This window comes from Perca flavescens, chromosome 18 (assembly GCF_004354835.1).
Source record: "Perca flavescens isolate YP-PL-M2 chromosome 18, PFLA_1.0, whole genome shotgun sequence".
Taxonomy (NCBI): Eukaryota; Metazoa; Chordata; class Actinopteri; order Perciformes; family Percidae; genus Perca; species Perca flavescens.
Window position 1 is genome coordinate 29,433,000 of NC_041348.1, and position 18,659 is coordinate 29,451,658.

Genomic DNA, 18,659 nt, shown 5'->3' on the forward strand with positions numbered 1-18,659 from the left:
TTTCCGCTAGCCGCCATCAAAAGTAGTCAATCTCCGATTGCGACGTAACAGGGAGGTGAGTAAAGATGGAAAGCCCCTAAAGCTTAGTTCCATAGAAATGCACAGATAATTTGTTGTTTTGTCACTAGTGAAAAACAATATTGACCTTGTAGTTTAACAAGGAGCCTCATATAAGAATGACATTTCCTCCTATGGAGTCCGTTCATTCGCATTCAGAGATAGACTCTTTTTGACTCTGAACACAACCATGTTCTCAATGCTGAGTTCATGTGTAGAGCCCCTGGTGATACTTGGAGCAACGTCTCATGTTGTGTCGAGCCTTCTTAGTGGTTTAAAAATGTTGAATTTGATGTGATCATAGTAGTGCTCCTAGCACTCCCATTCAAAAGGCCATTTGACCCAAAACGAGAATACGGTCAATCTTAAAAGTGGCGTTTCCATCCTAATTATACTTTTAAATGAAAGTTTGACTGAAAGGTGAAATGAAATGGAATGAAAGGTACATTCACAAAAAGACCCTAGGTTGCATTTTGGCGAGAGTTACGCTTTAATAAGCGGACAGGACAATAAAAGTCGTCTTACTCAACGCATCGAGTTTAATCGCGGCGTGTTGAAGATGAAACTCCGCCCCCCCCCCGCTCATCAGCATGGACGAGCTGTTGGTTTGATTTCAAGTTGTTACCTGATGCTGTGGCCCCCGGGTGTCCCTGCGACCGCGCCAGTCGTCTTGGCGGTCGTGGTAGCGCTGCTGGTAGGAGCCCCCCGCCGGCGCCCCTCCCTGCCCGCGGCTCATGTTCTGCTGGTAGGCCGACTGCTGCGACTGCGCGGCCCGATCCCAACCGTGACCCCGGCTGGCCCCGTACTGCTGCTGCTGCTGCTGCTGCTGCTGCTGCCTGGAGACAGCCACACATCAAACGTGTTTAAGAGACTTTCACCAAGGATTCAATCAATACAAATATTTCAGGTTTTCTGTTGGAAGAGGATATAAAAAGACCTTGGAAGAAGAAGTACCTGAAATTTAAAATTTAACACCTTTGGTTGAAAAACACCAAATAAAAAAATACTATTATGGCACATTTTTCAGGTAGTCTCAGAAATACGTTCCCTTTTAATTGATTTCTCACGACTTTGTGCTTTACTTAAAAAAAAGTGACACAATGGACACTTGTATCCAACGAGGATTAAAAGAGCAAGGGGTGCATCGATCAAAACCAGAGACCGTCTTTTGGCTCATGACTCGTCCAGATTGCAGTTCAAAATCAAAAAGCTCTACTTGCTTTATTGGCAGGGCTGAGTATCATCCAACAGGAGTTTCGGTATCAAAATTAGACTTTCTTCAATATCTTCCTTTGAGTAAAATAAACAGGTTGTTCCATGTAATAAAAGCAGACCTATACCTTCAGTTATTTAATCACGATTCATGACAAACTATTTTGATAATCAATTCACCGGTTCAGTGATTTTTCAAGCAAGAGCAGAGCTTCGATTAATATTTTGTTGTGGCTTCTCCGAGGTGTTCATTCTCCCACTTTCACAGTTTTATATTATTAAAAACTGAATCTCTTTGGGTTTTTGGACTGTTAGTCGAACAAGAAGATTTTCCTTTATTTTCTGACATCATGTGCAAATTCATTAATAAAAACAGTTATGAGTTGCATCTCATAAAAAGAAATGTTATTTAAAAAAATAAAATAGAGTTTAAACTGATAAAAGTTATGATTTAGATCAGGAAGTGTTTGACCATAGAGTAGAGAAGATCAACTTTTCCTAATTGATTCTTTAACATTTGTCTTTAACTCAGCATGTTTCATGTTCAGCATGCTTATTTTTTTTCCTTAAAAAAAAAAAAAAAAAAAAAGAGACAAAAACAAGTCTGATTGTACCACTGAAGAAGTTTACATCTATTTGTGTTACAGGGATGAAATGATCGACCTTGTGCTCCAAAAAAAAATGAGGCGACCTTTAACTCTGCTTTAAAAGTGACCTCGCTAAAATCCCCCTCGACTGGCGTTTACCGAGGGATCGAGCTCTCGAAGAGATAAAACAGCCTCTCCTACTCAGATGACTTAGCAAAGATGCACATGAAAGAACAGAGCATGAAATAAACCATATTCACATATGGCTCGGATCGTCCTCATCCCTGAAATGAGGCGAGTCTCATTGCTTCCGTGGGACCGAGAGTAAAGTCGGCACGCCACGGCCCTCCAAACTCCCGGCCGGACAATGTGTCCATGCAACAGTGATATTAAAAGTCTCTTCTTAGTAACAGTGAAGAGAGAAGAAGCTAAGAGCAACAGCCCCATCCCTCATTACTGAACCATGTCACACTCTGGCCAGCACCAGACTTAACTTAGATAATCCCCTCTTCTCCAAGTTCCTCCTGCATTTCATTTGGTCCGGTCCTGAGTAGTTAAAGAAACTGTTTTCAGTCGCCGCTAATAACTACTGACCCGAGGTGACACTGAGCCACAATGGGCCTGAAAAGTTGAACTAGAGAACCTGATTGGGACTTTGGAGAGGGTCTGGAGCCGGAATCAATAGCTGGACTGAGCGGGCAGCGACGTCGGCAGCACAGGGAACGACTCAGCCTCCAATAGCATTAGTGATGCCTCATTAAGTTGCACAAACCTCCTCAAGAGAAATTTGTTTTAGAGCGTCAGGGAAAAATCTTAATTCAGCAGCAGCAAAGCCCCCCACCCCCCACCCCCCCGCCGATGGAAGGAAGGCAGAGCGCTGTTGTAGAAAGGCTGGAAATCTGCTACAAAAACCCCAAACCAAGGCTTTGACATGATTTTCAATGCACTATTATTGTTAAAAGGAAACACATTTAATGACAAGGATGTGGAAACCTTGCAATAAATATATAAAAAAAAAATAAAAGAGGCAAAATGTCTTTCACAAGAATGAGGAAGACGTACATGCCAGCACGCTAACCATGAACTTTACTTCCAACGACGAGAAGAAAACGCAGATTTACAACAACAAAAAGCAGACAAACCGGCCAACTCACCTTGGATACTGGGGCTGATGGTAAGAGGGAGGCGCTCCCAGCAAACTGTTCTGCCTGGAATCTGCGGAGAACAAAAGACGACATGTTGAGAAGTGGTTCCGCTGAGCTAGGCTTGAAGTTTGGGAAGAAAGAGAGGAGAAGGAAGGGGACAGACGACAGTTTATCCTAAATTTGAGCTTTAAATACACTATTAAAAGCAGCAGCAGCGGTACGGAGCAGTTTGTTTATATTACCCCCGCCAAGGAGGTTATGTTCTCGGCTTAGATTGTTTGTCATAAATAAAAATAAAACTACTGGCTATACAATTTGTCACTTTCGTTAACATTGCGAGGGCATGGTGTTGTTGGAGGTCTGCGCTCTCCGAGTGCCCTTCTAGTTCTTTTATGTTTTACCTAAAAGTTTAACATGTGATTCACTTTAAATACTAAACGGGATCAGAAAAAAAATAAAAGGGAAAAACCCTTCACATTTACATTATCCGAGTTGACTTTAGAGTTAAAATGCGACGAAACCTGAAAAAAAATCCTGTAGTTTAATTGTTAAGAAGCCAAAACTTGAAAGATTTGACATTAAACATGGAAACTAATTAACCCAATTGAAATCAGCTTTAATCTTTAATCTAAAATAAAAAAATAAAACCAAGAGAGAGAAAATACCAAATATTTAATTTCTGTCATTGACACAGAACAAAATCAGTTGTCATGACAAAATTAAGCTTTTTCAAACGCCGACTCACGGCCGGCTCTGGAGAGGAGCGGTGGAGGAGGAGGAGGAGGAGGGAGGCGAGGGAAAGCAGCGGCGCCACATTTGCATTTTTTGTTCAGAAAATGAAATAAGCATTCAGCCGGTAGCATTGTGGACACCTCAAGTACCCTGGTTCCATCGCTGCAAGCCCTTCACAAAGACACACTTAAAAAAAAGAAAAAAAAAAGAAAAAAAAAATAGGACCTAACGGCTTCTTCCAGATTCACTGTTGCCAAGGCGATGACCAGCTGCGAGCCACGGACTTGTTTGTTTATAGGGGGCAGGCCTGCTGAGTGGCTCAGCTCAGGGTGGGTGAAGGGTGCCATGAAAAGGACCCAGAGGCCCAGATTCACAAACCTGGGAAGAAGTCGGTCTAAAAATTTGGACAAATACGAGTTCACAGAAGTCGAGTCTGACTATTTAGGATTGAATTATAAAGCGAGTGTAGATATTAGAGCTGGAGCAGGATGCGTTGTTTAGAAGTTAGATAAACATCTCGACGGAAGCTCACCGTCAAAGCCTTAGGTCCCATCAGGGACCAAGATGATTTTGAGAGAATGTTTGTTTATCAAACACATCACAATAACTTTACATATTTACAACTAGAGGATGCGACTAATTATTAATTTCAATATTGATGAATTGGTTTAGAGCTGAAACAATCAATTAGGGCTTTTACTTGACATTCAGAAGATTAATATTAGGGCTGCAACAACGAATCGATAAAATTCGATTACTAAAAAAGTTGGCAACGAATTTATCGATTCATTGTGTATTAGGCAACCTAAACCTAACCGCGGAGATAAAAAAAAAAATTGAGTTGAGCGCAGAAGCGCGGAGTGAAAGAAAAGAAAAAAAGAGCAGAGCGGGGGTAGAGGAAATACGGAGAGAGACCGGAGAGACCCGTAACGTTGTTCTGAAACACTCGGCGGAGGCAGAGAAATCAGTACGACCCAAGTCATCCAAGGTGTGGGAGCATTTCACACTAAATAAATCAAAAACGGGTTAATTGCAAGATAAGCAAAAGCGACACGGCATCATAGACAGTATATAATGGACCAATAGACCCCGTTGCTCTGGACGGAGACCAGTGAAGGATATTAGAAGCACTTTTCCGGTGATGGCCAGCTTTACTGCGCAGCCTCCAACTGAGAGAATGTGACGTGAGCAACGTGTCTGAAAGTTGGAAGTCTTCTGGTAGCTGTGCCGAGAGAAATCTCAATCATTCCCAATCTTACAGATACGGAGAGTGTAGGTGTATGTAAGGAGATAACATGGGCACAGGCTAATTATTGATCACTAACATGCTAGTTAACATTAGTAATTAAACCTAAACATCTCATGTAAGTCAAAACTGCCTGCGAGCTTCTCCTGTACTATACGGTAATTCCTCTACTATGCGACAGTAAGTCTCGTGGTTATGACACAATCGTTAGCCTATTTTTACAAAAACGTCTGCTACGGAGCTATAACGTGAGGTACAAGGTAATGGAGCCTTTTATACATTGTCGTGTTTCTTTGGAACTAAACAACGGACAAATAGAGTCTTTAAACGCTTCAGATGTAAAGTTATTCGCAGTCACGTGATGTAAAAAAAAAAAAAATGGCGGTCAGCGGAATGCTAACAGGAGGTGATGGCCAGTTAGCAACAAAATGGCGCCATGATGGCTCGAGTTCTGAAGCGAAGCTTACCCCCTCGCACGGCATGGCACGTGCGCACCACGGTGATGAGTCAGCACCTAAAACGTAAACCTGTTGGAGTCCTTGATGAGGAGGAAGGGAGTTCAACAGCAGGGTAAAGTCACTACACTATCCTACTTCTGTTCCGGTCTGAAGTGAGGAACGTACCGTCCCTCCAGTAGCTCTTCTGGTGCTGCTGTTTACTCGTTATCCAGCTGACTAGCATGACAAGCTAGCGTTAGCTCGGTAATAACAGTAATAAAGCAGGGGTGGTACAGTTTGCAAGACTAAAGACACGGTTTTATTCACTCGCCTTTTTTGGCCCATTCATTTTTCAATCTGTTATGTATATATTATGTGCTTTGTCCCATATCAGTTATTGTTGACAAATATATTAGTGTGTGGTGTATAAACAAACTTAACTTGCACTTACTTCAATGATGGTAATAATTTAATGAATAAGTGTGTGTGTGTGTGTGTGTGTGTGTGTGTGTGTGTGTGTGTGTGTGTGTGTGTGTGTCTGTATCTGCTATTTGGGGTACTTACCTTTACACAACTATTAACTAAAACAATAAGTATGTATGTATTGAGTTGATGTAAATTAATGCTTTTTTTTTATTCGATTCATCGATTAATCAAAAAGATAATCGACAGATTAATCGATTAAAATAATGTTAGTTGCAGCCCTAATTAATATAGCAGTAAACATGTGCGTTGGGTTGTGATCTGAGCTCCTCTGTGCTGTGTTTTACGTGTGCATGCGAGTGCCTCGTGCATTGGTATCCGTGACAAAGCGTTCTGTGTTTGACGAGCTGGGAGCGGCCAGTGAGAGCCGCGTGGAGGCAATCCCAGACCACTTGGTTTTCTGAATCGAGTACAGCCCCTTTCAGCAAATATTGCAAAAAAGGTTCTCTCGTTATAGCTTCTTAAATGTGAATATTTGCAAATGTAGTGCAAATTTTAAAATGAATTTCGGAACCTGAAAAGTTGTTTCCCAGCTAAAACCACAAAAAAAAGAAGTAGGTTTTCATTGACCTGAGGTGCGAACCGTGGCGACATTAGGGTCATATTCTACAGGTTGAATAGAAAGGATGGAGAATGCAACAATGAGTATATTTTCCACTATTATTCCGAATAGGACAATATTCCCAATTTGATACACGTCAGTTAAACGGCACATTCTCGTTGGATATTCCAAATAAGGCCTTTTTCCTAATTAAGACATGTGGGATATTCTGGTATTATTCAGGTGTTAGAGGCATTCTTTGGACATGTATACAGCGCTTTCCGAATACGTGTCTCAATCTGGGTTTTTAACGCAGTTTACGGCCTCTTGCCTGTTCACGGCTTAAGATCAGTGTGCGTTGCTATAGTTGTTGTACACAAACCAACCAGCCAATAGTTTGCAGGGCTGCAGACCCGATAAGGAGAAACACAGCTACTTTTAAACATGATCAAAGACTTGGATATCAACAGGTTTTTGGATATGCGCACACATCGCTATGCCAACTTTTTCAAGAAGCTGGTTGAAGGAATCAAAGAGGGACGCTGTGTTAACATGGACCAACAAGTCCGCCGCCGCTGGAAAACTTTGAAAAAGAAATCTAATTTTGCATGGCTACATATAAACGGGAATATTCACTTTCATTAGCCATGTAAACAGCTTAGTCAGAATATCGTCTTTTTCAGAATAAGGGCAAAAAACTGAATATTATGTGCATGTAAACGTATTCAGTGAAGATTTCAAGTGAAAAAAAAAAAAAAAAGTGTGTAGTGTTCTCATGAATAGTTGGTTCATTCTTGTTTTTGGATGACATCTGTAATAACTGAACAAAAGCTAGCAGGTATCTTGCTACTACTGTTGACTTCCACTTTCCATTGCAACACCCTTAAATTACAATGTTCCACTCATAATTGGTGGAAAAAAGGGCTTGTTCGCTAGATAGCAAAGCTCAACTCTTTTGGCAAGTTGCGGATAGTATGTGGTACCAACTCAAGACATCCTGCACAAACCTGCCATTTTTAAATAGCTGACCTACAGTCAATAGCAACTGCAATTTCTTTATTCACTCAACACAGATTTAAAAAAAATTTATTAAATAAAAGGCAGCCTGCAAAACTACGCCATACCCTACGTATACTAGCTGTACAATCGAAGTGTAGATGTTCCTCTCTTTGGTTGCCGATAAAAGGATTTAATGAGTGTCGTCAGAATAAGAAAAGTTTACTGCCACACTAAGTTAAGGCTGATTTATACTTCTGAGTAAAATCTACGCCATTGCAACGTACGTGACGACACAAACCTACACCGGACCCTACGCCGTAGCCTGACGTGCACCTCTCAAAAAATGTAACTACACGTCGTGGCGACGCACGTCGCTCGGCTGTGGCGTGGTAGCGTTGCACCCACAAAAACAGCTGTTTAGCATAGAAAAAGGAGGATGAATAGGTTGAGTACAGAATGTAAAAATATACAGCATATAGTATGTATAGTCCAGGAAGAAGGTCAGTGCAAAGTGTGGTGACTAGTGTTGGCGGGGGGTGGGGGGTTGAGAGTCCTTGACAGTGGTGGTCCGGGGCCTTGTTGGTGAGAATAGGTGTTCAAGATGTCAAAGCAGTTTCACACCGCGTTGCTATGACGATCAGCCAAGATTACCGCCTACCCTGAGGGAGTATTATCTACAGTGGAGAACGCAAAGAGAAAAAGAACTGGTACAAAAAAAATAAATAAAAGGAGTCGATCAGAGGAGTGATGCAGTGGAAACACGCCATTAATGTAGTGCTAATTAGCTAACGTCAGCATGCTGACAAACTACACTAAGATGGTGAACATGGTAAACTTCAGCATGTTAGCATTTAGCTCAAAGGACAGCCTCACAGAGCTGCTGGCATGACTCGTTTTTCTCTTATAGCCCTCGCCGACATACTGCGTATTTGAAGTCAACCCTTTAAAAGCTAAAAAAAAACAGCTGATTTGTCATTTGTACCGACATTCAAAATCTGTAAATTCTTAAATAAATTTGTTTGCTCCATAAACACAAAGTTTCCAACATAACGTGCTTTTGAAAGAACAGCCTAAACAGCTAGAAGCATCGTGGGACATATGAACAGTGAAACTTGTTTTGAGATTGACAACACTTGACAATCAAAGACAAACTCTGGGCTACATTAGTATCCTACTGTACATTATTAACCTTTATTTAATAGAAATGTCATGAAAAAAAGAATGATATAAAATGTCACAGTAGGTTTACCGATCTTTTGTGAGAAAGGAACCTCGATCATGTTGGACAATCTGATAATTGATAGTTATTAAAGGCTAACTATTAAAGTAATAGAGAGTAAATGGCAAATGGACACTAATGGCAAACAGTTAAGCATTTTGTAACTCCTAAAAAAAAAAATCATTAAAATGAAAGAAAATACTTAAATAATGACCTGATCACTGAAAGGGAAGTCATGCAGGAGATATTCCACCAGTTTTCTGCTGCAAAAAGTAGTGAAAAAAAAAAAAAAAAAAAAAAAAAAAAAAAAAGGTACAATTACCAGCCAGCAGGCAGACTGCTGGCGGCGCATTATCATTTTGTCTTTGTCATTCAGTTTTCATGTTTGATTATCTCCTCCACCAACAAACTTTAAGTGGACCACCCAGTTGGGCTCCAATTATAACTCCACAACACTCTGGTCTTCTTTTCCTCATCGCCTGCAATGACTCAAAAGAGAGAATTACAAGTGGACACCTGTCAATCTCCTTAATTAACAATGATCTGAAAGTGTATAGACCTCCAGTCTGCGCCGGACAAAAGCCAACAAAGGATTACGCTTTAAATCCTTAAAACACGCTGTGGCCACTGTATTAATGCAGGGATTACAATCACGCTAAACAACTAAACGTCTCTCTCCGCCTCTTTTCAATTAGCTCAGCGACTATTTGACTCAGCTCCCGTCCAGCCGGCTCAGATCTGACAACAGAAGCAGGACAGTAACTTTTCGGACTCCCAACAATTCATCTGCCACGGTTGCTTCACAAGCCGAGAATACATTTTAGAACAGATTAAAACCTCTGAGGGAACCGCAGCTGAGGGAGCTTGGATTAAATTCAGAAGAAGATTTTTCTGGTATCACCATATATTATAAAAAAAATCGTACGAAACTGGACTTCCAGTACAAAATAAGCCAAACTTAAAAAAAGGCACTAAAGTTAAGTAACATCGCAGCTGTACAAGACGTCGGTTTAAAGTTTTATTTTTCCAATCAAAGAATAAGCCAAAACAACGAATAATGTGACAAGGAATTTGGTTATCAAAAAAGTATAAAATAGTTAAGTAAATCATTTGATGTGCAAAGCATTCAACATTGTTCCACTCTTACGATTTAAACCCAACAAAATTCATACCAAGTTTAGACGCTTATATTTTAAGCACTGGCACGACAGGCCTCTCAGGCCCTAAATTTGGTGGCCAAAGTACATTTTTGGTGGCCCAAATGTAAACCAAAAAGACAATTCTACCCAACTTAACACAGCCTTCCTTAACTGTAACACTTCCTTAAATGAAAAAGAGAACAGAATGAAAGTATATAATTATTTAAAGTAAGTAAGTAAAAGTAGGTCAACATATGTATTCTCTCAGTCTCTTAATTCAGTGTGTTTCAATACATACATCTGAACTCATTTGATAGCTTTTAATTACAATATCCTTGGCGTCATAAATATTGAGTTATTGTCAAGTCCTTGAATACCTTCTAGCCTCCGACAGTAAAAGTTTCTGATGAACCGTTTTGAGGCTGCAGATATTATATCCATGTGGCAGTATCAACACCAAGCAACATTCTGACCTGTGTGAATGTTTTTAAAAGACACATTCCCAAGTTGTGTGAAAACTCAGAATACAAACCCTGTTACCACCAAGGCTACATGTATCTGGTGACTATTGTTGTTGAAGTTGGTCTACCCGCCAGTGTGAGCAGCCATTATGTGCAGTTGTTATTCTCAAGTGGCTGGGGAGTTTGGAGGCTTATCAGCCACTGTGGCAGCTGGATGAATGCGTTACTTTGCTGCCCTGGTTAAAATTTGGTGTCACTGCGTGTCAAAGACAATTATGGCCACCAGCAGAGACTCCCCGGTTGGTTGTTAAACACCAGCTGGTCTGGCTGCAGCGCACAAAGCCTTGCGGCATGTTTCAGAGGCAGCGTGTTGATACATCACCACAGGAGGTAGCAACACCGTCAAAGGGGGAAGTTAACTTTGGTTTCAACCCTCTTCAGAGCGCATCACACACCCAATCAAACAGGATCCTCCCGGATGCTTTTATCAGAGGGGGCCACTGTGTCCAGCGGAGCCACTCGACAGTCTCATTACTGGCCCAGGTCTCCCACAACGCTAATCAGGAACCAACCCCCCAACCACACACAAAAAAAAAAAATCACAAAAGCCCAGAGCAGCAAAGCCTGCAGTGATTACTGGCCAGGCAGAGGATTGGCCCTGAGAAAGCGTTATCTGGACAAAAGCTAGGCTCCGGCCTCCTGCTGCAGAATAAGGCCTACTTGTCCGGATAATCACATTCCTAGGGATGCCAATATTTTAGTTGGTCAAGTCCAGATTTTACCATCAATGTTAAACCGAATTCAGAAAGTTACCTGAGTCACTTGTGTTGTTGGAAAAAGTTGAGTAACTCTGGCTGTTGATAGCTTAAAATCTTATTTTAGACTGAAGCTGAACATGTGACCGTCATCGCCATAGAAAAAAAGTCACAGATTTACAACATTAAACGGACAAAAATCAGAAGAAATTAAATCCGACATCAGCCCTACCTTCGACAACACCAATGCCTTGGCCATTCACAACAGAATGTAAGCTCCAGGTGCTTGATTTAACCAACCGGATTGTCAACGATGATGATCAAAAATCCCCAGGATCGGGCTGGGAATCAGAGACGAGCCATGCTGAACATTTACAAAGATTCCTATTTGTTAAAGTAATCATTTCGCAAACAATGATGGGAAAAATATAGAGATTAAAAAAAAAATAAAAATAAAAAAAGAATATCCTGAATGGCTAATTGGCAAGTTTAACATTAAGAACGAGCGGCAGAGGCCAGGGGAGGTGCTACCGCAAACCGGAGGAGCCAAAAAAAAAAAAAAAAAAAAACAACATTTGCATCAAGTGCCACCAGAATAGCTGCGACTCCCCCGCACGCCATCAGTGGGCAGATGAGATTATTCATCTACTTGCAAATTGGCACATCAAAGTCAAACTGGAGAAGCGCTGGCAGAGGGCTGCGGGGCCAAGGCCGAGCACACACCGTGATTAGAAGCCGGGGGAGAGATTCTGCATCCATATGTGACAACGTTCAACCAATCCCTCACGTGATGAACAAAAGGCAGCTTTTTTTAAAATCATATACGCCGATATTATTTGGGTTTCAAAGAGTGGCAGTTTGGCAGCTGTGTATACAAAGTGATGTATACGTTTGTCCTTATTGCGTTTTAGGCGTTTAGACGATGTCGTTGGTTATAAAGAAGCAGGTTCTGTGTATTGGCTCGAGGACACTTTGGAAGGTCACAAAACAGCCGATGAGAGGAGAGAAAGGGGGATGCTTGAGTGCTCGTATACTAGTGGAGCAGTTTGCTGGAGCTTATATTCAATAGTTTTCCTGCTTGATATAGTTGATGAAAACTTGTTCGGAAGCAGAAAGCTGCATTTTATCCGATATGAACATGACTAAAGATGTGCCAACGTTGTACCAGATCAGAGTCCTTTAGAGTATGATACGTACTATATTTTAGTTTTTGTTGTATGTGCTTTATCAATTATGGGTCAAAAGAAAAAACTACTGAAAGACTGGACAGGAACTGACTGAAAGCACCACATCACAATACCCTCTCTGATTTATCACTCTAAGCAGTAATACTTTCACAGCTTCAAAGTGACCTCCCTTTCCATGACAGGTAGAACATTTTAAAGAGGCAGAAATTGTGAAAAGGAAATGTTATAGCTGCTTTTAAATGGGACTGGTATAATAATTATAGTTGTAATAAAAATAATAAAGAACATCACACTGTATGGTTCGGTACAAGGCTACAGGTACGAATCCAACAAGTCGCACAACTTCAGAGTTCGTTCACAATCTTGGAAGCAGAAGTTTGACAAGGTCTACCACGCTTTTTCCAAAACTTTTACCTAATAAGTTTTTTATCATATCTAATAAACTCTCGTTCACGGAGAAGTCCCGTTCTTAAACCTCGTGAGAGGTAGCCCATCTTGTTGCCGTAAAACAGTGGTTAAAACACTGAGTGAGAGTTCGAGAGAGAAATGCTGGGAAGAGTTTGTTTGTGGTGGGAAAGTGTAGCTTAATGTTATCTAAAAGATTTTCAAAGTCATGCGTAAATATTTAGCCGATAGACAACGTGTAAGAGGCCACACAAGATTTTCGAACCAATAAAATGAATCCCATGTTAATCTGTGGTTCAAATACAGCAGAGTGTGAATTCAAAGTGTGAGTGCGTGTGTGTATGTGTGTGCGTGCGTCTTACGTTGGAAAGGTTGGTGGCCGCCCCTATGTGAAGAACGGTAGTTTCCTTGTTGGTAGTTGCTCGGCGGTGGGGCGTTGCTGTACTGTCCACCGTGCTGGTTTCTGTTCAGACTGTGGCTGAAGGAACAGAGAGAAGAAGTTGTGCTGTAACAATCAAACTCGCAGCAACAAAAGATTTTTCACGTTTTTATCATCTTTATACACATTCATGTTTATAGTAGTCAGTGTTTGCACTTCTGGTCAGGGCAGAAAATACTCTAAATCGGTTTGAATTTTCCTGTTGAAGCTTCTTTTATGCTTCAACGGGTGGACGGTTTAAACTGTGTGTTCAAGCTGAAAACTTGTATTGTGAGGATCGCGAGGTAAAGAGTAGTAATACTAATTAGAGGTCGACCGATTCATCGGTTTTGCCGATTAATCGGCACCGATAGTTGATTGGTGGAACTATCGTTATCGGCAAAAATCCATGCCGATAGTTTTTTCTGGTTGCGTCCGTTGCTGGAGCGGCTGAGAAGCGCATGCTGTCATTCATTACCCAGTACACAGAGCTGAGAAGGCTCTGCTGGCATCACTCATTACAATAGCTCCTCTAGAGGCAAAACAAAAACAATCACTGATGCCTTGTGTTGTTTATTTTTGACACGTGTTACTGCGCGCTGCACCGAGAGCACATGCTGTGCGGAGAAGGCTGACATCAGATGCGCGTTTAAAGCATCGACAGCAAAAAGGTTTGTTATATCATAAAGTTATTCATTTGTTGAATAGATGCTGCATTAGTAGAGAAAGAACAGCACAACAGTAGGTTTGTTTGTTTTTGAGGCTGAGATGACGCTAAACATTAGCAGTAGGCTAACTAACCTCAAGCGGTTAAAACACTGACAAAAATGAACGCAAGTCCGACCCAAATCGTCCACGATCCGTCTAGTGGCTGCCGCTGGAGAATTGAGATGTGAAGAATCGACAGCGCATTCATTTTAAAATCCTCAGCGGAGGAGCATCAACAACTGCCCGAAAGCACGGTACTAGCGTCGAGATAGAGAGAGACTGGAGAGAGAGAGCGTTATATGGTGGAGAGACATAGAGAGAGACTGAAGAGAGAGAGAGTTATATGGTGGAGAGACATAGAGAGAGACTGGAGAGAGAGAGCGTTATATGGTGGAGAGACATAGAGAGAGACTGAAGAGAGCGAGCGTTATATGGTGGAGAGACAGAGAGAGACTGAAGTGAGGGAGCGTTATATGGTGGAGAGACAGAGAGCGACTGGAGAGAGAGCGTTATATGGTGGAGAGATATAGAGAGACTGAAGAGAGGGAGCGCCGGCGCTAGAACAAAGCCGTGAATCAGAGATATAAAACGTGTTTTCGCTGATCCATCTCTAGAAATGCGACTGTAGCAAACATGTCACTATCACTAACGTTATCCACATTTATATTTACACGCAACAAATGATATATTCAGCTTCAAAAAAGTCTAAAAGTCGGAAGTTAGAATGAATGCATTGTGCAAAGAGTGGTTGCTATGGAGACGATACACAGTGTTGAGTTCCGTTGCTCTGATTGGTTGGAGGTCTATCCAATGAATGCAGATGCATTTGTTTTTCTGGTTCTGTTGGAACACGCCCCATAATCACAGCACAATGGATCGGTTTCAGACTCACATTCTGACCCTCTTAATACATCCATGATTCGGACTAGAATCTGAGTAGGACCACATCAGGCTAGGTCTAAACCATTCTACAGAGAAGAATGGCGTCACTGTTTTGAGATTTGGCATACATTTGGGCCTTTTTTGAAGAAATGTAAATAGTTTGTCCTTTATATGAATTATAATGCTCATTATGTTTATTTTTGCACTGGATGACTCCAAATATGTAGGAGAACTGTTTTAGACAACACACATGCTTGTGTAGCATTGCTGTGGGTGTAATATCAATAAATATGACATTATTATTTTGATTATTGGCAAAAGTGTCTGGACTTTTTTTGAAAAAATGTATGTATTTTGTCAACTGTTTTATCCAGTATCAATTCTAAATACCATCTGTCGATTAATCGGTTATCGGCAAATACGGCCCAACCCAACTATTGGTATCGGTAAAATCCACTATCTGTCGACCTCTAATACTAATACATTCAAGTTACACAGTAATCTACCAGGAATGAGCGCTTTCATGTATCCAAGTGGTCACAGCAGCGCCCTGCCAGATGACGTCCCTTAAAAAGTTGAGCCTGGTTCACCATCAAGGTGACGTCCCACATGCATAGAGACTTTATTTTTTATTGTCAGGGGTCAGCAGGTCAAGGGCCACGCAACTGGCAACACACCCCGAGACCTAAATGCCAAATAGGGAGAAGATTTCTGACAAACTTGTAATTTTTTCAACCTGGAACCTATTTACCTATGTATTTGTGTCTAAGTGACTGTTGGGAACAACAATCTTTGACATTGGTCCATTATTAAGAGAGATCGCTGCAGTCAGAAGCGGCGAAACAAGGTACAATGTAAGTTAATAGTAATTGTCCAGCTTGTATTTACCCTCACAAAAGTGCCCGTTTTGCCGTTGACAGACTGACATTAATATTCTAAGTGTCTGACAACATTATGAAAAGGATCCCTTCAGAGATAGACCTTTAAAACCTCTTAAAAAGCTCTTTCGGTTTAACCAGAAACGGCTCTGAGGTCACTAGTACTAAACCCACCAGACTCCATTTTAAAAAGCAATACTTTAAGCGTGTATAGAGCCAACATATTTTCACATGTAAATCAGTAAACTATGTGTTTATTTCAACCAAAGCTAGAGTTTTGATGGTTGGAAAAGTGGAAAGATAACCGAAAACGGCTTTTCACAGTTTTATTTTGTTTCTGTGGACTTTGAATGAAGTGTATTTTACGATGCTAAAATTACTTGGAGTACATGGAGTCTAGTGGGTTTAGCGAACGCAATTTTCCAGAAGTTTTTATCTTACTCTTTAACAGAAAGATCGACGTCCTTAGAAATCCTTTCCATAATGTTGTAGCTTGTTTCTCCGCTGCCGACCGCAGCGATCTCTCTTAATACTGGACCAAGGTCGGACTGGATATTTGTTGAACTAATGACATTGTGATTTTTTAGATTGTTTAAGGATACTGACAGCCAGGAACAAATAAACTGGTGCAGATCTTACAATATGATATTGTTAATATTCTTCTTAAACTACTATGAAATTTCAAATTCAAAGTTATTGTTGTTTGTATTAATCATAAACACAGTCCTGCAGATTTATACGACTTGACAAAAGGATGGCTGTTTGATTTCCAGCTCTACATGTCCACATGTCATTGTGTCCTTGTGCAAGACACTGAATCCCAAATTGCTCCTGATGCTCAGGCCAGCAGCTGATAAAAGCACTTCATAAATAGGCAGTCCATTTACCATTTAGTTTAAGAGACTTAATTACAAATATATACAAAAGATAACTGCAAAACTTGGGTTTCTTCAGTAGCTGTTTCCAGACAGAAGTCTCCATCATATCCAAGGTGTAAAAAGCTGGCTTCTTGCCTCAGACTGGACTTAACACTCATCCCTCAGTCAATCATTTGAAATAAAATAAAAAAATAAAAAAAATCCTTTTCTTAACAGGTTCTTTCTCCAGTTTTTTCTGCTCACCATCCTCTGAGCACCTGCCTGTTTGGCCCCATCAAGGCACATAACTGCCTGAATTACTGAATTAACGACTTAGTTTTGCAGGGGGAAAAAATAAAAAATAAATTGGAATACATTCTGTTTCTTCAAATCCCTGCATAATTAATTCCCAAACACGCCACAGTCAGACCGAGCCAGATGTTCAATTATTCGCATTTCCTTAATGATAATATCAATGTGTGGAGGAGAGAGCTTAGATCATAATCAAGGATGGCTGGTTAATGGGGAGCGTTCGGAGGGTGGGGGTGCAAACATTTCAACACATTTTCCATTTTAAAATACTGTACTCTTCTCCCAGATATGAATACTGAGTTGTTTAACACTATCAAATATCATCATACCCTGCAGGCTGTTTTAGAAGCAGGTGTGTGTTTGTGAAAGCCATTTTCTACAGCTTAATAAACTACTGCGTTTATTTTCTGTGTTCAAGATGTCCCCCCCCCGCCGACACCACCGGGCTGTGCAACTGAGCGAATTTTGATCGCGTTTTTGGCTCCTCAGGATAACAAAAACAACGTAATCGAGAAAAACAATAATTTTGCATATTATGTTTTGCAAGAAAAGCTGCAGACACCCCAACCAGACGGCCGACCCTCAGCAGAAAAGGCAGTGTGACTGATCAGTCTCCCCGAGTTGGTCAAAAAGTTCCTCAGAACACACCGAAGAGATGAGACGTAATACGTCTCCATAGCAGCAGGCGGTGCTAATCTGTACTGTCGCCCAAAAATGAACACTTATTTCTTATTCCTCCGGAAATTCAAAAGCCAGACTGTCATGGCGGCTCATTCAGAATATGATCTCCTATTGTACTAAAATTGTTCACCGAAATGTGTTTCTGAAAACATTTTAATAGAGAAATAGGCCGTGCAGTTGCTGAATCTGTCTTCATTTCAGATCAACAAAGGTCAGTTTAAAAGATATGTCCGATTTGGAGAGACCCTAGTCACGCTCATCCCGCTCCCCGTTTCCGGGTTAGAGCTCTATCAAATCAGATGGGTCATTTGAGTCCGACTGCCGGCAGTGCCCGCCCCGCCGATTATACATGTCAAATTTGCCAAAATTAAGGCCGATGGCCCCTTGGACTGACGACGGCACGGAACACACCGAACAGACTCGAGTCACCGACCTCGCCAGACTGTCCGACGGCCGATTATCGGCTCGCTGTGTCAGAGCCTTTAACTCTTATTTTGATTTGTCTTCTGAATGACATGTGCACTTTTACTCCTCCCAAAAGGCTGAACTCACTCAGCTAACATTCAAGAGTGTGTGTGTGTGTGCTCCCGCAATGTTTTAATGGCTGTAGAAACTTACCCCAGAGCACGGAAGCCGGACTGGTCCAGGTGAGCCTGCTGCCTGTGTTGGTTGAAGCCTAGCTGGGGCCTCCATGGTTCCCTGTTCCCCTTCTCCCAGTCCCCTGGCTTCAGGACCTTATTGGGCATCCTAAAACCAAAACAGAGTTAAGATGCACAGAGAAAGATTTTTTTATGTGAAAATGCTTTAAATCACAGAGAGAAGAGCCTCGTCAACTCTAACTGAAATCCTGCAGACTCTTGTTTGGCTAAAGCGGATGTTTCTCAATTTACCGATAAATGTCAATTCATGGAAACAGAAAATTCATTCAAATTATGATGAATAATGAATATGAAATTATTATCCCACCAACGTGTTGGTGTACTTTTATCTGCCCCCCAGCCCGGTAATTTTAAACAAAAGACCATTTTAGGTAAAAATACACAATAGGCATTTTGAAGACATCACTGTGGGCTCTTCTAACTTGTTATTCAGACCAGAGGTCTTCAACCGGGGGTCCGGGACCCCTAGAGGGTCCTCAGAATTATTGCACGGGGGCCGCCAAATTATTTATTTTTTTATTAAAAAAATAAAAATGTCTTCACAGGAATCCAGCATATTATTAGCAAATATAAATCAACCTATTTGTGAAAAAAGCTCACTGATAGGCTTACCATCCACAGATACAGTTCATCCTAAGGAGTCACTGTGCCACATATAT

The 18,659-nt window shown here is 41.2% G+C and overlaps 1 protein-coding gene across 3 annotated transcripts in view; it reads right to left on the bottom strand.

Annotated features, from left to right (window-relative positions):
• The window catches only part of xrn2 (5'-3' exoribonuclease 2), a 49,933-nt gene that overhangs the window by 2,682 nt on the left and 28,592 nt on the right, over positions 1–18,659 (bottom strand). For 2 of the 3 annotated variants that reach the window (XM_028605632.1, XM_028605634.1), the window contains exons 27-30: positions 17,960–18,088; positions 12,968–13,083; positions 3,011–3,071; positions 683–893 (exon numbers count right to left, since the gene is read on the bottom strand). In XM_028605632.1, the coding sequence (XP_028461433.1) occupies positions 683–893; positions 3,011–3,071; positions 12,968–13,083; positions 17,960–18,088 (517 nt within the window). The remainder of the gene's footprint in view (positions 1–682; positions 894–3,010; positions 3,072–12,967; positions 13,084–17,959; positions 18,089–18,659) is intronic. The other variant, XM_028605633.1, reaches the window with a different exon arrangement.